Here is a 21,958-nt window from a genome sequence, read left to right as displayed (position 1 = left end):
CAATACTTACCATGAATTCTCACAGCCTCCAGCGTCTCAGGACTCAGGTCTTGCTTTCCTTTGGTTCTTAATGAAAACACAGTGCTGACAATAAGTGGACCTGTTCATAAAATAAAAAAAAACTCAGATTATTAAGTGTACTAAAGAGAATATTCTGTTATTTACCGCATGGCATATGTTAGATGAAGGAGCCGACTGACCCCACAGTATGATTATTTGACAAAAGGGGTGTCTACTGTCCATGGAAATGCTGGCAAACTATTTTAAGCCCCAGCAGCAGGGGGCGCTATTGCTAAAGAGCGTGAAAACCAACACAAGCATCAATGTGTTACAGAAAGTGAGAGTAATACCTCTGCAGCTGCAGGCAGCTTGGGGAGCAAATCTCAGTGGCAGAAAAGAAGGATGCAGACTGCTCAAAAGGGCATCCCCCTGTGGGGCAAATCTGTGGGACCATGGACGGGAGGAGAATTGAGCTTCAGGAAGCAAGTAATCAAGTAATGAAGAGTCCTGTAGAAAACATGGATGACTTGAGTTGTTACACACCACCATCCTGTCAGCAGCTACATAAATACTCTAGCAAGCCTTGTGAGAGGAAGAGGGTGTCTAAGCAACAGCCATCTTGAATTGAGAGACTCCTTACAAAACAGGCACCTAAAGGGAAGAAAATGTCTACATGGTGGACATCTTAGAATGGACTGAATTTCAGAAACTCCTCCTACACTACAATCCTCACGTGGGTCCCTAGCGACCATTTAGGAACAGGAGTGCAAAAACACCAAGGCGCAAAAAAACATAATATTGTCATGACTCCCAGAAGCTACGGTTCTAACCGCCAAGGCCACCACAATAAACCAGTGCAGTGGACCACCACACAAAGAGCCTGACACTGCTGTGCTGGAGACTACTTGTGAGAGGAAAATGGGGTTCATGTATACATGTCTGTAGTAGACACATTCTCCTACTAAGCAATCTTCCTGGAATTGATACTTATAACCATAAATTATACTTATAATATATGATACTTATAACCATTTCGCGCTCTGAAATGCTTGTGTATGAGCACAATAGAAATAAAATATCAATATCAATACCAACCAGCATGTTGCACATTAACTATTTGAGCTATATCACAAGGAATAGATTCAATAACCTGCAGTTTGTATTGTACACCCAAACCAGTGGAGGATCCTTACAGAGTTTGTTTACCTGTCACTGTGATTGACATGTGGAAATCAGAAGAGAACTTAGTGACTACATTTCTGTTCATGTTATGGGGTTTTCATTGATAATGTCAATTTCTTGTAACCATACTTACAAACAGGTACCCGAACCTCTACGTTTCATCCAGCTAATTATTATCAAAAGGGGGTTCCACTCTTGAGATCAGCAGTGTGAGAAACCTAGGGGTATTCTCCCATTTGGACCACAGGAATCCTCTATTTGGGTGGCCAGGGCATGGCCATCGCCTTTGGATCCAGACCCTGGGGGTGGACCAGTGCGGGCGGATCACCTGGGTAGGGGAGTCATTCTGAAAGGAATACCCTAGGCGAGATGCTGTATTACAAATTTTCCAATGCACCCCTACCCGATATCCCAGCAATCTTTATGGGATGTCACCAAAATCTCAGCGCCCCACCCCAGCACTTTCCCTTACAGAAAACAACAAAATTGTGACTGTTGCGAGCAGGACCCATCTGGAAGAGGGAGGCCATTGTGAACCTAAAAAGGGGTCCGAGCCCGACCGAGGGAGGACCTTGAGGAGCTTCAAGAAGGTTTCGAGCCCGACAGAGGGAGGCCCAGTGGTGAAACTATAAAACACAAATGAAACCTGCAAGACCAGCTGCAGAGTGTTCCGGCACCGTGGGTGTTGGTGTGAAAGACTCTGGCTGATCCCCCTTTGTTTTGCATTGAAACTACAGATACCAGACGGCCGAAGGAGGGCCAGCGAAATAGGTCAAAGTGGTCATACAGAGGGTCAAGCAAAATCCCTGTACAATCCAAAGCATTTAATCTATAAACAGTGTGAGAGTGTTAGGGAGAATTCTCATGCGCTAATTTCCCTTACCTTTTGAGACCCCCCCAGCAACTTTGCTGGATTTCTAGCATTTGATTGTTTTACCTGGGAAGAGTGTGAGCCTTTTTTTCCCACTCTTCCATGTAATTTGTGTGTGTTTTACTATTGTGTTCTTTGGTTATGGAGTTTTAAAAACAACTCCATAGGCATCATCTTTTTCCTGTGTGTCACACAGCACGTTCAGTGGGGTGGCACAGGGGCGTCTTTCAGACTCCCCAAGGTTTAAATACCTTCTCTGGGACTGACTACTGTCTCCCAGAGCACGTAAAGTAAAACTGACTTCACTAGTCTCTTTAAATTTACTGACCCAGCACACACTATCTTCCTATAGCAAGGACAGCCACCCTGCTGTGCGAGTGACAGCCAGGCTGGAATGAATGGGGAAAAACTGTTTAAAAGCACGTCTCGGGACTTGGAAAGCAGAGTCGACCACTGGAATGAAAGAACCGAAGACGAGCTGAAGGAAGAGGACTGCTGCAACTCCTGGACGACCGGTGAAGCCCTGCTGCAGGTCCGAATTGCCTGAAACTCCAATCGACAGAGAAGCCCTTCAAGGTTAACTTCTTTCTTTGAGTTTGGTGGGAACAACCAACTTGCAAGTCACCTGGATACCGTCCTATTCTGGTCGAATTTTCATCAGAGTGCTGTTGGAAACCGGATAGCCAGAGGGAAGGAAACCAGCTTGTGGACTTTAAGGCACTCGCACCTTAAACCGACGTCTTGCTACAGCTTTTGGCCTCATCCCTGGGCAGTGCAGGAACCTCCCGACGTGCTCCTTCTTGTCCCCACGACTGAAGCTCAGGAACAGCGAGATCTGCTCGAACTGCCAGGAACAACTGCCTCAGCTACAGCTTTCTTCATTTAAAAAAGTACTGTGCAAACGCGGTCCGGAACTATTTTCAGCCATCGAGAAAGTGCGTGAAACTTTCCTCAACTTCGAAGGCTTGTCCTTCCCTAAACATTCGACAAACTTTGCCTAGCCAAATTCTTCTAAACTCTGTGGCAAAGACTTAACCGTTATCTACCAGAACTGTGCTGTCCTATACAAAGACTCTGAACCATTGACCTTGGCCCAGGCCTATGAGAAGAACTGCTAGTTGTAGTTAACTGAAACCCTTTGCACTGCCTATGAAAGTATTTGGGATGTCTATTCTTATAACCTTGTCTTTTTACCCCTTTATCAAGTATCTGAAGTGCCATTTTGCTCCCAATTCAGTGGAGCTAAACTTGTTCAATTACTTACCGGTTGTGCATTTGTGGTTTATTAGTGTGTGATATCGAGCTGCTCTTGCTAGTGTAATGTTTTCTAACTGAGTAAATACATGTATATTCTTTTAGCAAGAAACCTTGACTAAGTGTTTGTTTGAATTACTGTATTAGTTGGTCCTTTGTGTAACTTGTTCTACTGCTCACTTTAAACTCTTGAAATACGTCTGGCTGCTCAGCCATCGCTACCACTTTACTGTGTAGTACAGGCTTGTACCAAAGGTGAAATTGTGCTTACACTTTTAGTCTTAATTACCTGTAGTGTTTTCAAAGGGTACTGCAGGTGATTCTGCCTAACGGAAAGCAAGGGAAGTGAATCCCACAGTGAGAGGAAACCAGGGAAGCGAATCCCAACAGTGTTAACAGACGTAGAACCCGACAGAGGGATGTCCACTATGAACTGTTTGAAAAGACATTGACAAACAAGGAAAGCAAATTCCGCTGAAGAGGGAGAGAAGGGTCCGCACCCAGAAGAGGGGGACCCAGGGGTGAACCCATCACCCAGCCAACATTGGAAACTGAACTTCATTTGTTTGTTAAAGAAACATTTGTTTTTGGTTAATTGAAAGTGTCAGAATCCAAAAACAAAAGACTTTCAAAGGAAACGAGAATTGGCCATCAACATTCCTGAGAACTGCCATTGGAACTGTCGTCTCGTGCTGGAGAAGCCCGAGACTTTACTGTGCTGCAAACTCCCATCTTACCCCGTGCACAAAACGTGGGGAAGGGAGGCCGAGGCTACCGTATCCTGACATATTATTTGAGAAACCCCTTTTTTGTATTAGCTGTGTGGTTTGGCAATAGGTTTCTTAGTATAGGCCCTTTCAGTTTGACACAACACCACTAGGACTGCCTTATTTTCATGTGATGGTCGACACTTGCTCCCATCTTAGGTTTAGAATAGGTGTTTTTACAACCTACATACAGAATTCATTGTTCAATAAACCCCCTTGAACTGTGATCAATTGTGTCTGTCTTACCCGTTACCCCCAGGAGTTCCTCACAGCAGCTTTACCAGAAATGTCAGATACAATGATAGCATGCGGGAGAGAATTGCTAGCCAATCAGATGGCTGGGTACGAGGACGGAATCTGCCAATAACCAATCAGTGTCCCGCTCACCCATCAAGGCAGCCATGGAAATAGGAAAAGAGCTACTTCTGTGGTTAGTCTTTCCCATTCCCACTTACAATGAATTGAGCGCAGGGCTGGCATGTCTGGATTTAAAGGCATGTACTTGCCTCCAATAGCACTGGAGAGAGGGCCTCCCACAAACACAATAGGCAACTGAAACAACCACAAATATACAAAACAATTACACAAAATGGGGCATAAAGCCAAATAGTACAGGTTCAGGAGCAATGGTGCAGTGCACACTGCGTTACCTACAAAAACAGGGCAGTGCTTCCAGAACCACCATTGCTGCAGGCTTCAGAGGGGCCATGCAATGTCCTTACAGAGGCTTACACCAGGTTAGGCTAAACTTATCACTGGCAACATGACATAGTAGTAAGGCTTCGTCACAGGAGCGTCAAGACTTATATGAAGCCCAGGTCACCTACACAAACGTTGACAAGTTATAGAATTTCCATAGGAGCTAAGTATATATATATATTTTCTAGCAACACAGACACATTGTGTTCAGTCATTACAAGGCCAGGGAAGGCATTTATACATACATACAGTTATGCTTCGTTGATAAATAAGGCCCATCATGACTTGTCTAACTTACAGGGACACACTAGCACACCGTACCTACACTTCAGAAGTACAATCATAACCTACTCTGACAAATCGAGGAAATTCGTTCATCCGCTGCCCCCCTCCCACCCCCCAACAACTCCACGCTGGAGTCCCTCCCCGTGTTAGACTAGGGAGATGAGCCTGCTCCGCTACACCCTCCCTAAGGGTCGAGGCAAGTGGGACCTCAACGGAAGAGACTCCCCCTTTGGGGACAGGGTTTCCCGTCCCTGTGAGGAACTACCCGATGCCTTCCATTTGATGGCCTTTATGGAATTATCTAACACTCCAAATCAGCACAAGTTCCATAACTGGGACTGGGACAAAGAGAAAATGGATTTATACCATTACCAAACAGAAAGAGAGCCTCTCTCTTGACATCAAAAACTCTGAATAACTGTGCTGAGTATGCTTAAAGAGGAGGAAAAGGCAGAGAGAGAGACTAAAGCAGGGGAAGGCCCCTGTACGGAGAACGCATGAGGAAGGCAGAGCCAATGCAGGATGCAGAGCCTACAAGGTTCAGAACTGCTTTGGAGAGGAGCAAGAGACGCTGAAGGTTCCGCGTGTATGAGAAAGCAGAAGCCTGGAAGACCGGAACTGAGACCTTGGTGTTGGTGTGATCACACAGGCAGCGTGGTGGACAGGCAGTCCCCTCAACCACAGCACAGACCAGCTGACTCACAGGCCGAGTGCCCATAATGACACTGAGATGTCAGGAAGGAGAATGAAAGGCGTCCGAAGTGAATGTCACGGAGAACAACCAGAGAAGGAAGAAGAAGGATCCATGCAACTGCGGGCACTGGAGACGTTCCCCCTAGACACCAAACGCATAGAGGGACTCATTATAGAGTCCGAGAAACACGTCACAGTACAAATGGTGAGACTGTGAAAATCCCATTGCTGAACTTGAGCTGTATGAATATGACAAAGAAGCACAGAATCTGCACAGTGGGAGAGAAATAAAACTGGAACATTGCCATCTTGGGAAAAGGGGAAAATAACTGAGTCTAAGAAGTAGACGTTTGAACACAATAGAGGGATAATTGTGTACTAAAAACCTGAGGGGTCCTAGGATAGGTTGCATACAAAGAAGTCCTGTGAGGGAAAAAGTTGAATCACAACTGTATAGAAACCCAAACTCTCTGAGGAAAAGACACTACATCAGATCTCTCAGAATTCTGTAGGAAGGAGAAAAGGATTCTGACCAGAATTAAGCAACCATTGATAAAAGGAGATAGAAAGAGTAGCAATCCCGTCAGGGAGTTGCCACAACTAACACAAAAGGATCACATAAAACTATTTGAGAATTGCATAGTAATCAGGAAAAGAGAAAGAAGAGAAGACAAGTGCAGATGTACAACCAACAGGAGAAGGGTGTCATTCTACTGACCTTACTTGATTATAAAATTGGTAGGGTCAGTTATGTTAGTTTTGGACGGCAGATTGTTTTTCTTTAGACATTTATCCAGGACTGAGGAGCGCCTTAGTTAGTGAAGTAGGTAGGGTAGCCCAATAGTGTTAGGGAAAGATAGGCATTCTTTAATAAAAACATGTTACAAATGTCCTCATAGTCCTCCTTCTGATCCAGAACATATGGTGTCAGCGGTGGGATGTATACCAACTGACAAACGTTGTGGACCTATAGTATTCACTAGGTTGAGTCCCAGGTCTAAACCCCCCATATTCTGTAAAAGAATGGGAAAGGTGGCACAAGGGATTCTTGAAAAACATTGTTCCCAGTGCCCCAAGAAATACTAGATCCAACCGAAACAGGACGGGGAACCAAAAGGTTTCAGAGAGGCAGACCTGCCCAGAGTAAAGAAAATACCAGGAGAGTTAGAAGTCACCCCCTTGACTGATCTGGCCTTCGCCCAAAGAAACAATCACATCCTTACAGAAGCTTTCAGTAAAGTTACCACTGAAGAAAAGGGATACTAGACTAGTTGTCCCAGCGATAATTCCATGTGATAATTCCCTTCAACCTTAGAGAACCCCAGCTCTTTTGCTGGACTTTAGGACTTTTACTTTCTACTCTGGAGTGAGTGAGACCTTTTTCTCACTCTCTCATGTATTTTTGATCTGATTTGGACTCTGTGTGTCCTGTAGTTTTGGAGTCTGACAATCTCCGTGGGCATCTACTTGTTGTATGGTGACACACATCACTTTCAGTGGAATGTCACAGAGAACTCCTTTAGATTTCCCATAAGGTTTAAATACCTTTTCTTGGGTGAACTACAGTTCCCAAGAGTAGTAAAGTGAAATTGACTTTACTTACCCTTTTCCTATGTAGGTCTAGCACACCACATCTTATGTGGGGTGCTCGGGGGTTACTTAGTAGCCCCTTTTTCCTACTTGTTCATGTAACATTTTGTATGTTACCCTCATGAATTTAAATGGCTGGTGGTAGTGGTTTAATTTTCCTACCATTGTGCTTTTTTACCGCAGGCTGAATCCTCAGCTACAGTATAGCACCCATGAGTGACCATTGTGTCAAAATTACCCCGGTCTTCTTTTTTCAGAATTTACCGTTTGTAAGGTCTTCCTTGGGTTTTACTCTGTATGCCAAACCAGGTTTAAGCCCTTTGTTCGTTTGGCCTTTGGCAGGTTTCAGTACTGAAATCCGCCTCTGGCTCCAGTGTGTCTGGCAGGACAGGAAATGATGGAGGTGCCCAAAACTCCCCTGTCCTTAGTCTCCAGGGTAACCTGAATGCACCCAGTCCTGATTGGCTTGCTGGCTGTGCTTGCAGGACAGCCACCCTGCTGTGTGAGCGACAGCTAGGCTGTGCATGAATGGGAGAAAACTGCATAAAAGGCAAGGCTTCTTGGCCTGAAGACAGAGTCGAGCACTGGAAGAAAAATTTGACGACGGAATCGTGAAGAGAAGCTTGATGCATCCTCCTGTACCGTTGAACTGCCTGATGAAGCCCTGCTGCTGTGCCGAAACTCCTTTACCTAATTGACAAGAGAAGCTCCGGAAAGAACGACTTATTCCCTTGGGTTAGTGGGACCAACTTACCCCAAGACGAACTTTGCTGAAAGACCTTCCCCAACTGGCTGTACTTCTTTGCTGCTGCTGGAGGCGAGTGCCAGGGGACAAGAAATCTGTAGTCGAGTGCAACATCTGTAAGCCAGCCAAAAGCTCCAGGAAGATCCTGAGGACCCTCCCGAAGCAGGACAACCCAAGATCGAGTCACCTCACCAGAGCGCTGAACTCAAGGAGTGAAGGAAGCCCAACCGGTGTCCAAGATCTGCAGTGGTGCTGTTTACCACGTGCTGAAACTGCAAAGTGCCGCTGAAAAGTCCTTCAGACCTCCTCCCTCTTGTCCCTGTGACTAAGGCCCAGGAACACAGGATCTGCAACACTGCAATCAAGACCAAAGCCAGCTGGATCCTCTACTTCTAACCTAAGGTATTGTTTCTGACTAAGGGGTACTTACTCTTTGTCTGTAGCTTGCTTTTCTCAGTTGAGACTTGCAGCAGCTGCTTTTTCTAGAGTTGATCTCAGCTCTAACTTTGATATCTGTAACAGCTTGTCACCCAACTGTGATTTTCTACAACTCTCTAACTTTGTGCAAGAATTTTTGCTATCTAAGAAGTGCCTCAGCTCCATAGAATTTGTTCCAAATTGACTTTGGCTGTCCTGGCTCCCTTCAGCCTCTTCTAATCCATTGACTTTGATTCTAACTGTCCCTCATAGGTGATACATTGGTTTTAACTAATATTGCTGGGAAAGGTTTTTATCTAGACTTCATTGGGAGATTTAAAAGTGCTCACATGCTCTGAGAGCCTGTTTAACCTTTTTCCTTTCTTAACCTTTTCCTTTCTAACAACCTCAGAATTGTACAAAGTATAAAAAAGTGATATATAAATGTAAATACTGTCCTAGTTAGTGAAGTCACCTCAGGGTGTAGGAAGTGTGCATGAAGCATCTCTAAAGAGTATCTACTTGCTTTGCCTTGATTCTGAGAAAGTATTTTCAAGTGTATTTTCATTGTTGCACATTGCCCTTTTTAAAGAATGCTTATTTAAAACGGACCATTAAATAAATAATTATTTTACTAGAAAGCTTTGAGTGTACGTGTTATTTGGATACTTGTATTTGTGGATTTCAATGCTTCAGCTCTACAGCTCACATTTACCCCACTTGAGATAAGTATGTAGTACAGACCTATACCAATAGGTGGGTTACCTAATACCAAGAGTACAAAACTGGTGTAGTCTCCCACAGTGTTACTGCATCAATTCTTTCCTAACACCCACACATTCACAGGAGAATTGTTCTAGAATTTGGACACCCTGATCTAACAGCTGGCCACCAGGGGTTGGTCGGAAAGACCTAAAGTCAGATTTTATTGGCCAGGAATCTTTGCTGATATCAAGAATATTGTACTAACTTGTGAGATCTGTCAGAAAACATCAACCATTCCGATCCCTCCTGCCCCCTTACAACCTTTACCCCTCATTGAAATCCCGTTCAAGGATAGCGATGGACATAGTGGGCCCATTAGAAACATCTAAGCTAGGAAATCGATACATCCTAGTAATTATGGATTATGCCACCTGCTATCCAGAGGCCTTTCCCCTACGTAATAAAACCACACAGCAAATATTGAAGCATTTGCTACCTTTTTCTCTGACGGTAGATTTCCCAAAAGGAATCCTGAAAGACCAAGGTACCACCCTTATGCCACGTTTGATGCAGGAAGTAAAAGAAATGCTGAATATTAGAGAATTACAAATGTCGGTACACCATCCACAAACCAATGGTTTGGTAGAGTGTTCCAATCAAACGTAAAAAACTATACACCGTAAGTTGGCCGAGGCCGACAGAAAAAACTGGGATGTGATGATACCCATGGCTTTATTTGCAGTTAGGGAAAAAACAAGCTTCCCTGGTATATTCCCCATTCGCACTTGTTAGGGAGTTTTATTATTTTTATGCTTCATTCTCTCTCCTACTGAGAACCCCAGCACTTTTTGCTGGACTTCTGGACCCTTCTGGACCCTTTTCCTAAATCCTGAATGAGTAGAGCCTTTTCCACTCATTCATTCTTATGGATTCTGTCTTTTTGAACTCTATTCTTTGTATTTTACCTGTCCCATGGAGTCCATTTGTCCTCCATATATCTTAAAAGCATCTGTATTTTACTATTGCAGTGCACGGCTCCTTATGGGTAGTGTGGCTGGGGACCGTTAGGGTCCTCCTTTAAGATTAATTTCTTTATCCTAGAGTAACTACAGTTCTTAAGGATGGAGATAATTAGTATCTATCCGAAAGCCTTCTAGTCTGAGAGATTGGCACACACCACCTTGAGTGGAGTGCTAAAGGGATACCTTGTATCCCCTTCTCTCTGCTCCTGTGACTTTTTAGTCACAGACAATTTCCTAGTTATGGCTGGTGGCAGTGGACGTGTTCAACCAACTTTTGTGTGATTTTTCTATAACCATAGCCTCGGTTAAGCACAATAGGGGCACCTGGGTTCTAACTCTGGGGCTTCCTTCTTTTTTTGCCATTACTAACATTGTTGTTCTTTGTCAGCCCTTCTTCTACCATCCTAGGAGGAGGAGGCCTGTGTGATTTGCCTTTGGCAGGAACCCTTGGGTGGCCCTGCCTAGGCTCCAGAATGTCTGGGCAGGCAAGAAGTGGGGGAGGAGTTTTCCACCCACCTGTCCTTTGTCTGCCAGAGTACCTGAATGGGACCAGCTCCCACTGGGAGTCTGGCTGTCCTTTCTGCAAATTGCTGCAAGAGCTTGCAGAGGCGTGAGTGCTGGAACTGTCTAAAAGATGAGTCTTCTGGAGTGTAAAGCAAGTCGACCACCGGAAGCTGAAGCAACCGAAGAAGACCAGAGATACCTGCAGGCCCTTTGCAACCCCATGAAGCAGCCACTGCTCTGCTGTCCTGACCCCATTTTCTACACTCCTTCCCTTTGACTGGTGGGAACAAGTCCCAAAACAAACTTTAAATTGAGCCATCTCCTGAGATCCAGAGCTGCAGAACCCCAATACCCGGAGACCTGCTGCCCATTTTGAGTGCATCATCGTGGATAGACCAAATCTGTCCATGTCTTTGCTGAGCCCTCAAGGACACTCCAGACACACAATCCAACTCAATCAGACCCCCCTCATCAGAGTGTGAGACTGCGGGAAATGAAGAAGATTGTCCGGGCGAATCGCGTCATTTATTGGTGCTGCAGAAAAGGCAACAAATCCACAGAGTGACCAAAGAAGTTGATGAAAGCCGTGCCAGAGGTCCTCCCTCGAGACTGCTGCCGAGTGATCCCATCCATTGTCCTGCTTTTGTCATCAGACCAAGGAATCCAGAGGTCGGGTCCAGCAACATCACATTGAGGAGAATCCAGCCGCGACAGTTTCTTCAAACCTAAGGTAGTGTGGGGGGGGGGGGAGGAAGGGTATTGCTTACCTTGACCTGGGAAGTCTCTCCAGAGCGTTGGAGTGCACCCAGAGGTGTCCAGGAAACCACCCCCTTACCTCAGATCGAAGCTGCTGCTTGTGTCCCTTTTAATGAGTCCTTAACAGGATCTCCCACGATGGTTTTAAACTTGCTACCTCGTAAAGACTAGAGACTTGAAAGTATCCACAGGAACTTTTCATAGTCTACTGCCTGTCAAGACTTTGAGCACTCTCCAAACTGACTAAAGCTAGGTTGCGTTTTTAGACTTGCTGTATGAAGAAACCATCTCTAGAACCTTGAACCATGCTAGTATTACACTAACCAACCATTTTCCTTCCCAAAAGTCACTATCTTATATGTGTATGCAGAGTAAATGTCTTACCGTATTTCTGTTAAAATCCACAAGTGTGCTTAATTACTGATAATACAATAGCTTTGTCTTCTCCCTTTCTAACGTTGCAACAAATGTAACCGCGAACGATCACAAACTAAGAGTGTTCTTTGAAGAGATCCTGCAAATATTCTGAAGTGTTCTAAGTGTAAGTGTTCTAAGTGTAACGTAGAAGTATTTAAGGTGATCCCGGTGTAAATAAGAATATATATTTTAATATACATTTAAGTGTAAGTGTTTATTTGATGTGCTTTACTAGTTGGATTCAGTGTACTTACTGTAAGGAACTCACGGTGGGAACAGTAAAGACAGACACAAGTGATCACAGTTCAAGGGTGTTTATTAAACTGCAAAGGTGGGTGGGAAAACACCTAATCTAAACCTATATCTAAAATGGGAGCAAGCGTCGACCATCAAAGTAAAATAAGGCTGTCCTTTGTTGTGCCTTGTCAAATAAAAGGGCCTATACTAAGAAAAACCTATTGACAATTCCTTACTCTATAAACAAAAGAAGTGTGGGAATATATTCTTAAGAAAAAGAGAAGTGTTATAAAATAATAAATCAGGATGCAGTACTGCGGGTCTCCCTTCCCCACGATTTCAGCACGGGACAAGGTGGGACTTGGAGCACAGCAGACGCTCGAGCTTTCCCAGCACAAGCTAACAGGTCCACTTTTTAGTAATCAGGGTGTTCATCCTTTTCTGTTAAAAAAGTCTCTTGCCGCCGCAGGCCTGATGTATTCAAATAATAAACAAAGTTCTTTTTCACATATACATTGGGTGATGGTCTTTCACCCCAGGGCCCCTCTCGAATTTCTCTCTCTTAAGTTCAATTTTGTCTGGCATTCACAAATCTTAATGTCTCTTAAACACAGTTCACTGTGGACATCCCTCTGCCGGGTTCTTGTCAACACACTGTATTTCGGGACTTCAGATTTCACCCCCTCTTTATCGGCATCCCTTGTTCGAGTTCACGTTTGCCAATCTTGTCTTTCTCTCATTCAACTCTCACGATGCGGGATTCATTTCCCTTGACTTCGCAATCATCTGTCGGTCGAAGACATTCAACTGTACAGAGGATTTTACAGTACCCCTGTATGACCATTTTGACCCCCTTCTCGCCTTTCCCAAGGCCTTCTGGTACTAGTAGTTTCAACAACAGGGTGATCGCCCAGAGTTTCTTGAGTGAGCACCCACGTGGTGCCGGACTCCTCTGCTGCTGGTTTCCCCCCTTCAAATATTAACAGTTCTTTGTTTGTTTTAAAGTTCAATTAGCAGCTTGCTACTTTTCGTTCAACACAGTTCCGTTTCTTATCGGCTCTACCTTCGACTCACCGGCTGTGATGAACCGTTTGGCTTTTCTTCTCTCTGGAGTCAAGGTTGGTACTTCAGAGACAAGCGTCTCTCTCCGGCTTGGTTATTAGCAGAGGAGGGTCTCGCGCACCGTTGACATCTGCTGCCACACACGATGGCTATAGTTTGTGGTCTTATGTTTCTTTCTGTGGAGGTTTCACGGGCCTGGCTTGGAAACGGTAGGGTTGCTCCTCTCCTGGTTACCCTCTCACTTTGTGCCATCTTTCTCTACCTCTAGAACTGCCATGCTGAGTTAGAACTCTCGTCGTGCGGTCTGCCTTCCTCGTACTGTGCTCTCTTGCTCCACCTTTTATCCCTGTGGGGAAGGGTAAGGGCTGACATATGCGAGTGATTCTGGTCAATTGCCCGACTTTGCCTGACCCTGGTGTTGGGACATGTCAGGAACATGGTTCGGGTGTTAGTCCGTCGTCCTTCATGATATGCGAAAGTGTTCGCATCGGAAAAGGGGTCAGGAGTAGAGAGGTTGAGTTTCCTATGTAGTAGGAAAGGAAAGAGAGGTTGAAAGAAGGGGAATATCGCATCTCACCCGTAAGTGTTCCCGTTCCATTCCCCGAGGACCCCACATCTAGGTGATCTGCCTGCACTGGTCCACACCCAGAAACGGATCCAGTAGTGATGGCCTTGTCCTGGCCACATGGATGACAGATCCCCGGGGACTAGTCTGGGAGACACTTTCAGGTTTCTCACATTACCTACAGCTCATATCTTCCTCTTAAGATACGCCTGACTGCTCTGCGACTCTATCAAGGTTCCAGCAGTAGTACAGACTGATACTAAGAGTTGGGGATCCACAAACCACTGGGACAGCTTACTAAAGTCTTACCTCCAAGTGGGACTTTAGGAAAACTCCCCTACCATCACTACTCTATGGGAGAGAACCCCGGGACAGGAGGAGAGCGAGGAAGCTATTTTGCCAATTTCTCAAACTGCGCAAAAACTAAAAGCTCATATGGCAGCAGTAGGAGAAATAACACATTTATTGGGAGAAGCACAAGAACATCAGCAGGCTGCATGCAAGAAGCGCATTATCCCTGTACTTTCTCAGTTGGACAGTCCGTCTTGGTTCTTCTGCCTACTTCAGAAAACAAGATGATTTCCAAGGGGTGCGGACCATATAAAATCTTGGAAAAGAAATGCCCTTTGAATTATCTCATCTCCCAACCAGATAGATGACAAAAGACCCAGATCTATCATGTTAACTGGCTCAATGAATGGAGAGTAGATGCCAGCCAGAATGACTATGGCAGCTCTCCTTATGTACTCTGATAGAGAACACACATTAGTGTCTTCCGACAGAAGTCCTACCCTACAGGGCTAGGGCATGTGTTGTTGGTGGTGTGTTTCAGTGGGTTGGCAAATGGAAATGTCTGAAAATTGTGTTTTTTACCACCACATTTCGGACTTTGCCAGGGATTGTGGGTAATACATTTTGGGGCAATTCACATGAGTCAAATCAGACCTCTGTGGATTCCCACGGGTGTCTTCTTTTCGGAAATGCATGGGGGTCCCTGTTTTCATTGGTGGCTTCAAAAGCCGGGGCCCAAATATTTAGGTTGTCCACAACAGCAAAATCCCACAAAATCTGCTCTGCCAAAAGGCTTGGGGATCCCAGTGGTTTACCCTTTTCCCTTTGCGCCCAGGTAGGGGCACCCACACGTGAGGTACCGTTTTCGTCGCGACACCTGTGGGAATGCGGAAAAGTAGGACATGTGTTGTTGGCGGTGTGTTTCGGTGGTTGGCAGAGGGAAATGTCTGAAAATTATGGGAACGCAGGAAGGTAGAACATTTGTTCTGTTTGCTTGGTTTTTATAATGTTTTTGTACATTTGCTGCTGCACTTTGACACACAACCCTTTCATTCCCAAATGTGACTTACATTTAGTCGCTGTTTTAGGCACTATACACTTTTGTAACCTGCACAAGTCACCTACCCTTCACTGCTCTTTCAAAAAATGCATGCTTGCCATTCCTCACCACATTTGTTTTCCTTACTTACATATGCTAAGTACGTCTGTTCAGGCTGTAAGCATACAAAACATGTATACCATGGCTCTGTTTTTGGCTTGTGGTATTGCTTGTTTTGTGAAACATTATGAAAAATGTGTGCTTTCCTAACAGGAAGAGTCGGGGGAAATGTAGCAGGCATTGCTTTCCCAAACTACGGAATTTTTCCCTACATAGTTGTTGCCTGGCCTGTGCAACTCATCCCTTCCTAAATTTGGTATTTTGTCTAATTTTCAGAAATCTATGCCTTTCTGTCTTCCAATTCAGCTTTCCTACCCTCCTCTTCTGTTCCGTCCACGCATGTCCTATTGGAAGAAAAGACCAAAATGGCCTACCTCCCACAAAACGGCGGGTAACCATATAAAAATATGTTTTTTTTGGTTTCCACTCAACCTGTTCTTGAAAGCCTGGAAAATGGTGAATTCAGCAGAGCAACCCCATTTGTTCCTAGCTCTTACAAGGAAAAAACCACAGGCTTCTTTGTACTACATTTTATTGCCATTTTCTGAAAAAACCCAGAATGTTCTCCCTTTTTGGTTATTTTCTCTCAACTCCCCCTACAGCAAACTACGATTCCTTGGTGGGGTTATGACCGTCTACACGTGGGAAGAAAAGGGGTCAAATTTGGCCAAGATATCTCATGTAACAAAAAGGTTACAAGGGATTGAATGGAGACATACCGAAATCACCAAAAAAGGCCTTGGCACTGGGGTGAGGGGAAAGCCTTGGCGGTTAAGGGGTTTAACTCAATGGTTCATACAAAATGGACAAAACATTAAAGGAGCATCTCTGGTAGCTCCTGGTTTCCCTGCAGTAATTCCTACCTACTGGGTTTTACTTCCTGCTCATTAAATCTCAATTTCGAACCCTGATTAAAGAGAGGAGCAGAACCCATTCTCAGAGCCTGAAATAACAAGGAATCTAGTTCATAAACTATAAAAACACTTGGTCACGATCAGTGGAGTAACTTTACCGAGAGAGAGCAGCGCTTGGTGAACTTCCTTCATCACATTCCTGTAAAGGTCCTTCTGCCACTCCTGCAAAATCTCCCACTCCTCTTCAGAGAAATAGGCAGCAACTTCTGGGAAGGTGACCTGCACCTGGAACAGAACACGTGACATCAATTATTTACTAATTCAATGCAATGAAATACAATATCTAATGAACGTCTATTCATTTAAAATACACTTTTCCTAATTCAACCAGCCCTTGTTTCTATAATAATCACCAATGTCAGTTTCAAGTAGAAAAGACAAGGAATGACTAAAGGGCAAGGTGGACAGCGATGCCTTTTGTATGCACACCTTGTGGTGTCTCTTGCACCAGTCAGTATATCTGAAACTCAGAAAAGAAGGAGTGAAGCTCTCACTCAAGAACTATATTAGGTCACATTCATTGGAAGTAGAACTAGCCTGGCATAGAAAGTCAATCACCCCTCATCTCTACATACACTCAGCCCATCGTTTCTAACTCATCAAGAGTCAAATACAACTACCCAACAGCTAGCGGCGAGTACAAATTATACAATCAATATAGTGGCTACTGCCATTGTCATGGCCTCGATGCGCTGTGGTGTGAATGGCCCTTCAGCTGGCCGTAGCTTGAACAAACATGAAAATAAAAGGCATGCTAATTGTTGTTAGGTAAGATTTTCATATCAATGATAAATCTTACTTTCCTGGTTCAACTCCAGAACTTTTTGCTTTTCTAGTGGGATATTTTTCATTAATACCTCAGTGAGTGGGAACCTTTTTCCACACTCACCTAATCTTTAACTCTTTTTATGGGTGTCATTTTTAAGACTCTCCATAGTGTCTTCTTAAAGTTATCCTCTTTAACAACTTTTTTGCAATAAGTGCCTGTTGTTGCTGGGTTGCCCTAGGGGCTTCCCCTTTTAACTTTCTCTGGCTAACCCTGGGAGAACTACAGTTCCCAAGGGTAGAAAGGATCTTTGGATCCCTTTTACATTTTATTAGGCGACACCAGCACCCCCACCCTATGTGGAGTGCTGGGGAGATGCCATGTACCCCCACTCTCATTCTAAAGGCAACATTGATGTTACCAGGACAAACTTAGCTTAATTAGCTGGTGGCAGTGACCCTTTTTACCGATTTGGTGCATCTTTACCAAAATGGCCCCAGTCTTCTTTTTTCGCTATTTTAGCATTTCTTGTCCTTTCTTGTTCCTTCCCCTGACATCCAGGGTGGGCAATACCTTTGTAAAATGTATATCTTTGGAGGGAGATCTGTGGACTCCGCGCCCAGGCTGCAGATTGTCGGTGAAGGCAGGAAGCGAAGGAGGAGTCCAAAACTTTGCACCTCTGTCTTCCAGCCTGACTGCCAGAATCCAGTTCAAACTGGGAGGTTGGCTGTCCTATAAGGACTGCCAACTCACCCCCCCCCCTTCCTCCTGCCCCCCAAGTTTGAATGTTCCATTATTATTATTATTATGTCATTTTTATAGGGCACAACATGCCCAGTGGCCTCAGTGCGCACAAGTAAGGAGCCCTGGGAGTATGCTAAATGGGTGTACATCAAGAAGTCCAGAGTGAGAGATCCAGGGTAAAGAATCCAGGGTATGCCAAAGTGGGTAGCAGTAGTCTAATCATTGCAATTCAATAGTAGTGTTTTAATGGATTTTATAAAGCCTGATATATTTAGGTTATTTCTCTTTCCAAATACATGGGGGACAGACATTACAACTAGTGAATCCAAAGTTCATCAATTTGTGTCTGGGAAGAGAGCGTGTCAAGAGCATTAGAACAGAGAGATCGTACAACAGGGACTTTCTTTAACCTTTCCGAAAGATAGGTGGGGCTGTATTTAACAGACATTTATAAGTCAATGTCAGGATTTTGTAGTCAATACGATGGGTGACCAGTAGCCAGTGAAGTGACCTCCCAACCTTGGTGACACGGTCACTTCTTACTGGGCCACAAACCGCTCTAACAGCACCATTTTGGGCCACCTGCAGGATTTTCAGGATGTTTTTTGGCGGTTCCTGCAAGGAGGCTATTACAATAGTTTAAACGTGAATTTACAAGGGCAGTAGCCAACATGGATATATTCTTTGGTGATATCGTTTTTGATCTGCCATAGAACATGTTTTTTCATATTCAAGTTTTAACCCATGCGCTCACCTGGACTGTGCTATCAACTATCGTGAATTTACTATCTGATCTCATGTTTGCCCAGGCGTTGACTCGAGCCCACCAGCAAGAGTTCAGTCTTGCTGGTGTTCAGGGCCAGGGAATTGGCATCCATCCATTCCTGGATCAGAGAGCACACCCGATTGATGCACTGTAGGTCCTTCTCATATATCCCAGACATCTCAAGGACCACCTGGGTGTCATCAGCGTAATTGGTGCATTTGACGCGGACGCTATCCCGGAGGTCAAAGAGTGGTCGGATATAAAGGTTAAACAGGGAAGGGGAAAGACAGGCTCCCTGTGGAACACCACAGGTCAGCCACTCGGGTGGTGCCTGAAATCCCTCTGTGGCAACACGCACCATCCTGGGCCCCAGGAAGGATTCCATCCATTGCACTGTTGATTGGGAGCAGTTGGCAATAACTCCCAACCTCTCGGGCAGCAGTGTAAGGTCATTAGAAGATGAGATTAAAAGCTGCTGAGAGGTCGAGAAGCATCAACAGAGCTACCTTACCAGAATCCACAATGCTTACAAGATTTTTTCTAAGATCTAGCATTGCTGTTTCTGTACCGGGTCTAGCACCGAACCAAGATGAAATTCACCTAATAGATTATTTTTGCTCAAGTGGTTCTGAAATTGTAAATATGCTACCCTGTACAAGATCTTTAGTAAAAACGGCACATTGGTGATGGGACGGTAGTTCCCTACCATTCCAGGGAATCTTTTTAAGGATAGGTGTGACCCATACTTCCTTTAATGTGGCGGGAACCACTGATGATGCGAAAGAGGCATTGATAATGTTGGTGAAATATGGGGCAAGATGAGCAAAAGCGTTCTGGATGATACTTGATGGACATACATCACCAGTGCAATTGGTAGGTTTCAGGTTCTTTACGATGTCTAGGACATCTTTGTCCGATAGCTGGTTCAGGGGATATTCAGGAGTGCTGTGATTAGGTTTGTGCAATTCTATTGGTACTCTAGCCATCCCAAAATGGATAGGCGGGGCTGTCACTCGGTGTACCTCAATAGTGGTCTGATGAGAATTTATTTTAGTAGCAAATCCTTGCTGGATTTTAGTGAACAATAGATCACTTTTGTCAACAGGGGGATGTGTGCTGGATTTCCCCTCCATCTCCTTTAAGATGGTAAATAATTCCCTCTGATCAGATTTGGCAGCGGAGATCCTGTCTTCAAAATATTTCTTTTTCTCATTAATGATAGCTTTTTTTATAATTATTTACAGCAATCGGTACTGGGTGAGGTTCCCCTGGGATGGGGTCTTTCGCCATATCCTTTTTTCTGCAATCTTTTTATTCTTCTGAGTTCCAGGATATTCTCAGTTTTACCAGTGGTTTCAGTTTTAATCTTTTTAGTTATGATAGGCGCCAAGGTGTTGATAACCCAAGAGGTTATTTTTGTAAACTGTTCCATAAGTATGCAAGGATCAGCAGAGGGGGCCATACTTCTAAGAGAAGATACAGCCACATCCCCAAATGTTTTTGGGTTGGCTCTCTGGGTGTTCCTCACTCTAGTTTCCAATCTTTTCCTGCTATTAATTATTACTGGTTTTGATGGAAGCGCAAGTGAGAAGTTAATTAAAAAGGGACCGACCATGGATAGGCAGTAATCTCAAGGGGAGTGTGTCCCTCTATAGGAGTAGCATTCAGTTGAGATCGTCCCAATGCCCGAGTAGCAGGAAGTACAGATGCTGCGTCCGAGTTATCTGCATGGTAAGCCCAGAAGTTATAATTGCCTGAAATAATTGTAAATCAGGAGGTTTTGAGAAAGTCTCCAAGCAATGTAAGGAATTGTTCTTTAAAAAACAGGATACACGTAGGTGGCCGATATAACACAAGTATGTTAATAGTGGTGTTATCATCTATACTCAGTTTAATCAAAGTGTATTCACTGTTATCAAGGCTGGACAACAACAACCCTGACCCAGAGCCTGGTGAGACCCACTAGACTTTTTTGAGCCATTCCATGCTGTGCTGTGACCTTTGCAGGGCTGCAATACCCCAATACCCTGGGCCCTCGAGCCATTGTGTTGTGCACTGCATTCCGAATTCCCAATCTCACTGAAACTTTGTGGGCATCCTGCTGGATCTCCAGGGGCACGATTCAAGTCAGAAAAAGGTGCTGGACCTTACAAACGATGAAAATTCAACTGGCCATATTCTGTCTTCTCCTGGCTCTTTAAAAAGGTCCCAAATCCACAGAGCCGCAGCCAGTCGTGAAGAAACTCTAGCCTGAAGCCTTCTGTGTTGCTCCCTGTCGAAAAAGCCCATCCATGGACCTGACTTCTGTCCTCCTTACAAGGAATGCAGTGTCTGGGTTTAGCTGCAGATCCTGAAGTCCCTCCTTTGGCATCCAATTCTTCTATGCTCAGTAGTCCATGTGAACAGCATCTTGTTTAGAGCCTTCCCCGTGACTCCTGCTGCAAAAGTGCTTCCAGAGTCTTGTCTTCAATCTTCTTGGTAAAGGAATTACTATGTGTTTGGCTGCAGCTCCTGAAGTCTTTTTGCTGGAACTCCTCTTCACTGTTAAGTAAATGCCCAAGCCAGCACAGTACCTTATCTTAAGTTTCAGTAATTCTTAAGTATCCTTGGGGTGCTGCTGTGCTGGGGAGGCCACCCATCTAGTTTACCCAACCCGCTGGTGGAATCCTCTTAGGGTGTCTTCTTTGAAGCCCCTGGACCTCCAATTAACTTATTAAGTGAACTACTTACTTGTTTGACCAATCTTCCTCTGGAACTCTGACTTTACCTGCAACTGAGCCTTCTCACCCTGCCTACTGCTGGCTCCTAGACCACTAGTGTCCCTCTTCTGCCTCAGAGAACACAAGTACTAGAATTGGGAAGGGGTGGATCATTTAAGGGGTCTGTTTTTTAAAGTAAAATAAGTGTTGGAAAGTGTACTTACTTGTAAAAGAGTTAGTTGGTAACTTTAAACTCTCAGTGAATAGTTATAAAAAGGTGTTGCTCATCTTAAATATGTTCTGCCATAGTGAAAGGTATACCTTGAATAAGCTGTGTGTCTTCTTAAATAAGCAATCTCTAAGTCGTATTTTCCTTAGAAACTGTCTCGCCATTCTAAATGAAAATAGACTGAAGGTTAAATTACTCACCTGTGAATAGGATTCCCCTCTTCCCAAAAGTAATGCTGTTGGTTTCACTTTATTTTTCCTGTTAGGAAAATTGTATGAGTGTCCCCAATTGGGTCTTGATTCCCCTGACTTGCTGTTAGACTGTACAGAATAAGACTGCTTATGTTATACTTACCTTTTAGGCTCCTTTCAAAAGTATAGAGGTTTCACTTACCTTGAGTTAGCTGTGTGCCAATCTACAATAAGTTACAAAGTTCTTGCTCATCTTAGTCAGTGTGTTACTGAGCTGAAAAGTAGCTGTAATGGTATGTTACACAAATAGATTTACTTCCCTTGAGTATAACTTGAGTTATCCCAAAAGAAGTTATAGGTTTATACTGTTCCTAGAATAAGTGTGTCACTATTCACAAAAGTATATTGTCCAGCTGACTTACTATGTG

The 21,958-nt window shown here is 44.3% G+C and overlaps 1 protein-coding gene across 3 annotated transcripts in view; it reads right to left on the bottom strand.

Annotated features, from left to right (window-relative positions):
• LOC138489495 (zinc finger protein 154-like) overlaps positions 1-21,958 on the bottom strand; it is a 355,077-nt gene that overhangs the window by 319,242 nt on the left and 13,877 nt on the right. For all 3 annotated transcript variants that reach the window (XM_069617237.1, XM_069617238.1, XM_069617239.1), the window contains exons 2-3: positions 16,234-16,360; positions 11-100 (exon numbers count right to left, since the gene is read on the bottom strand). In XM_069617237.1, coding sequence (XP_069473338.1) covers positions 11-100; positions 16,234-16,360 — 217 coding nt within the window. The remainder of the gene's footprint in view (positions 1-10; positions 101-16,233; positions 16,361-21,958) is intronic.

This window comes from Ambystoma mexicanum, chromosome 9 (assembly GCF_040938575.1).
Source record: "Ambystoma mexicanum isolate Mex_15411 chromosome 9, UKY_AmexF1_1, whole genome shotgun sequence".
NCBI classification, from domain to species: domain Eukaryota; kingdom Metazoa; phylum Chordata; class Amphibia; order Caudata; family Ambystomatidae; genus Ambystoma; species Ambystoma mexicanum.
This window is presented reverse-complemented; position numbering and strand designations above follow the sequence as displayed.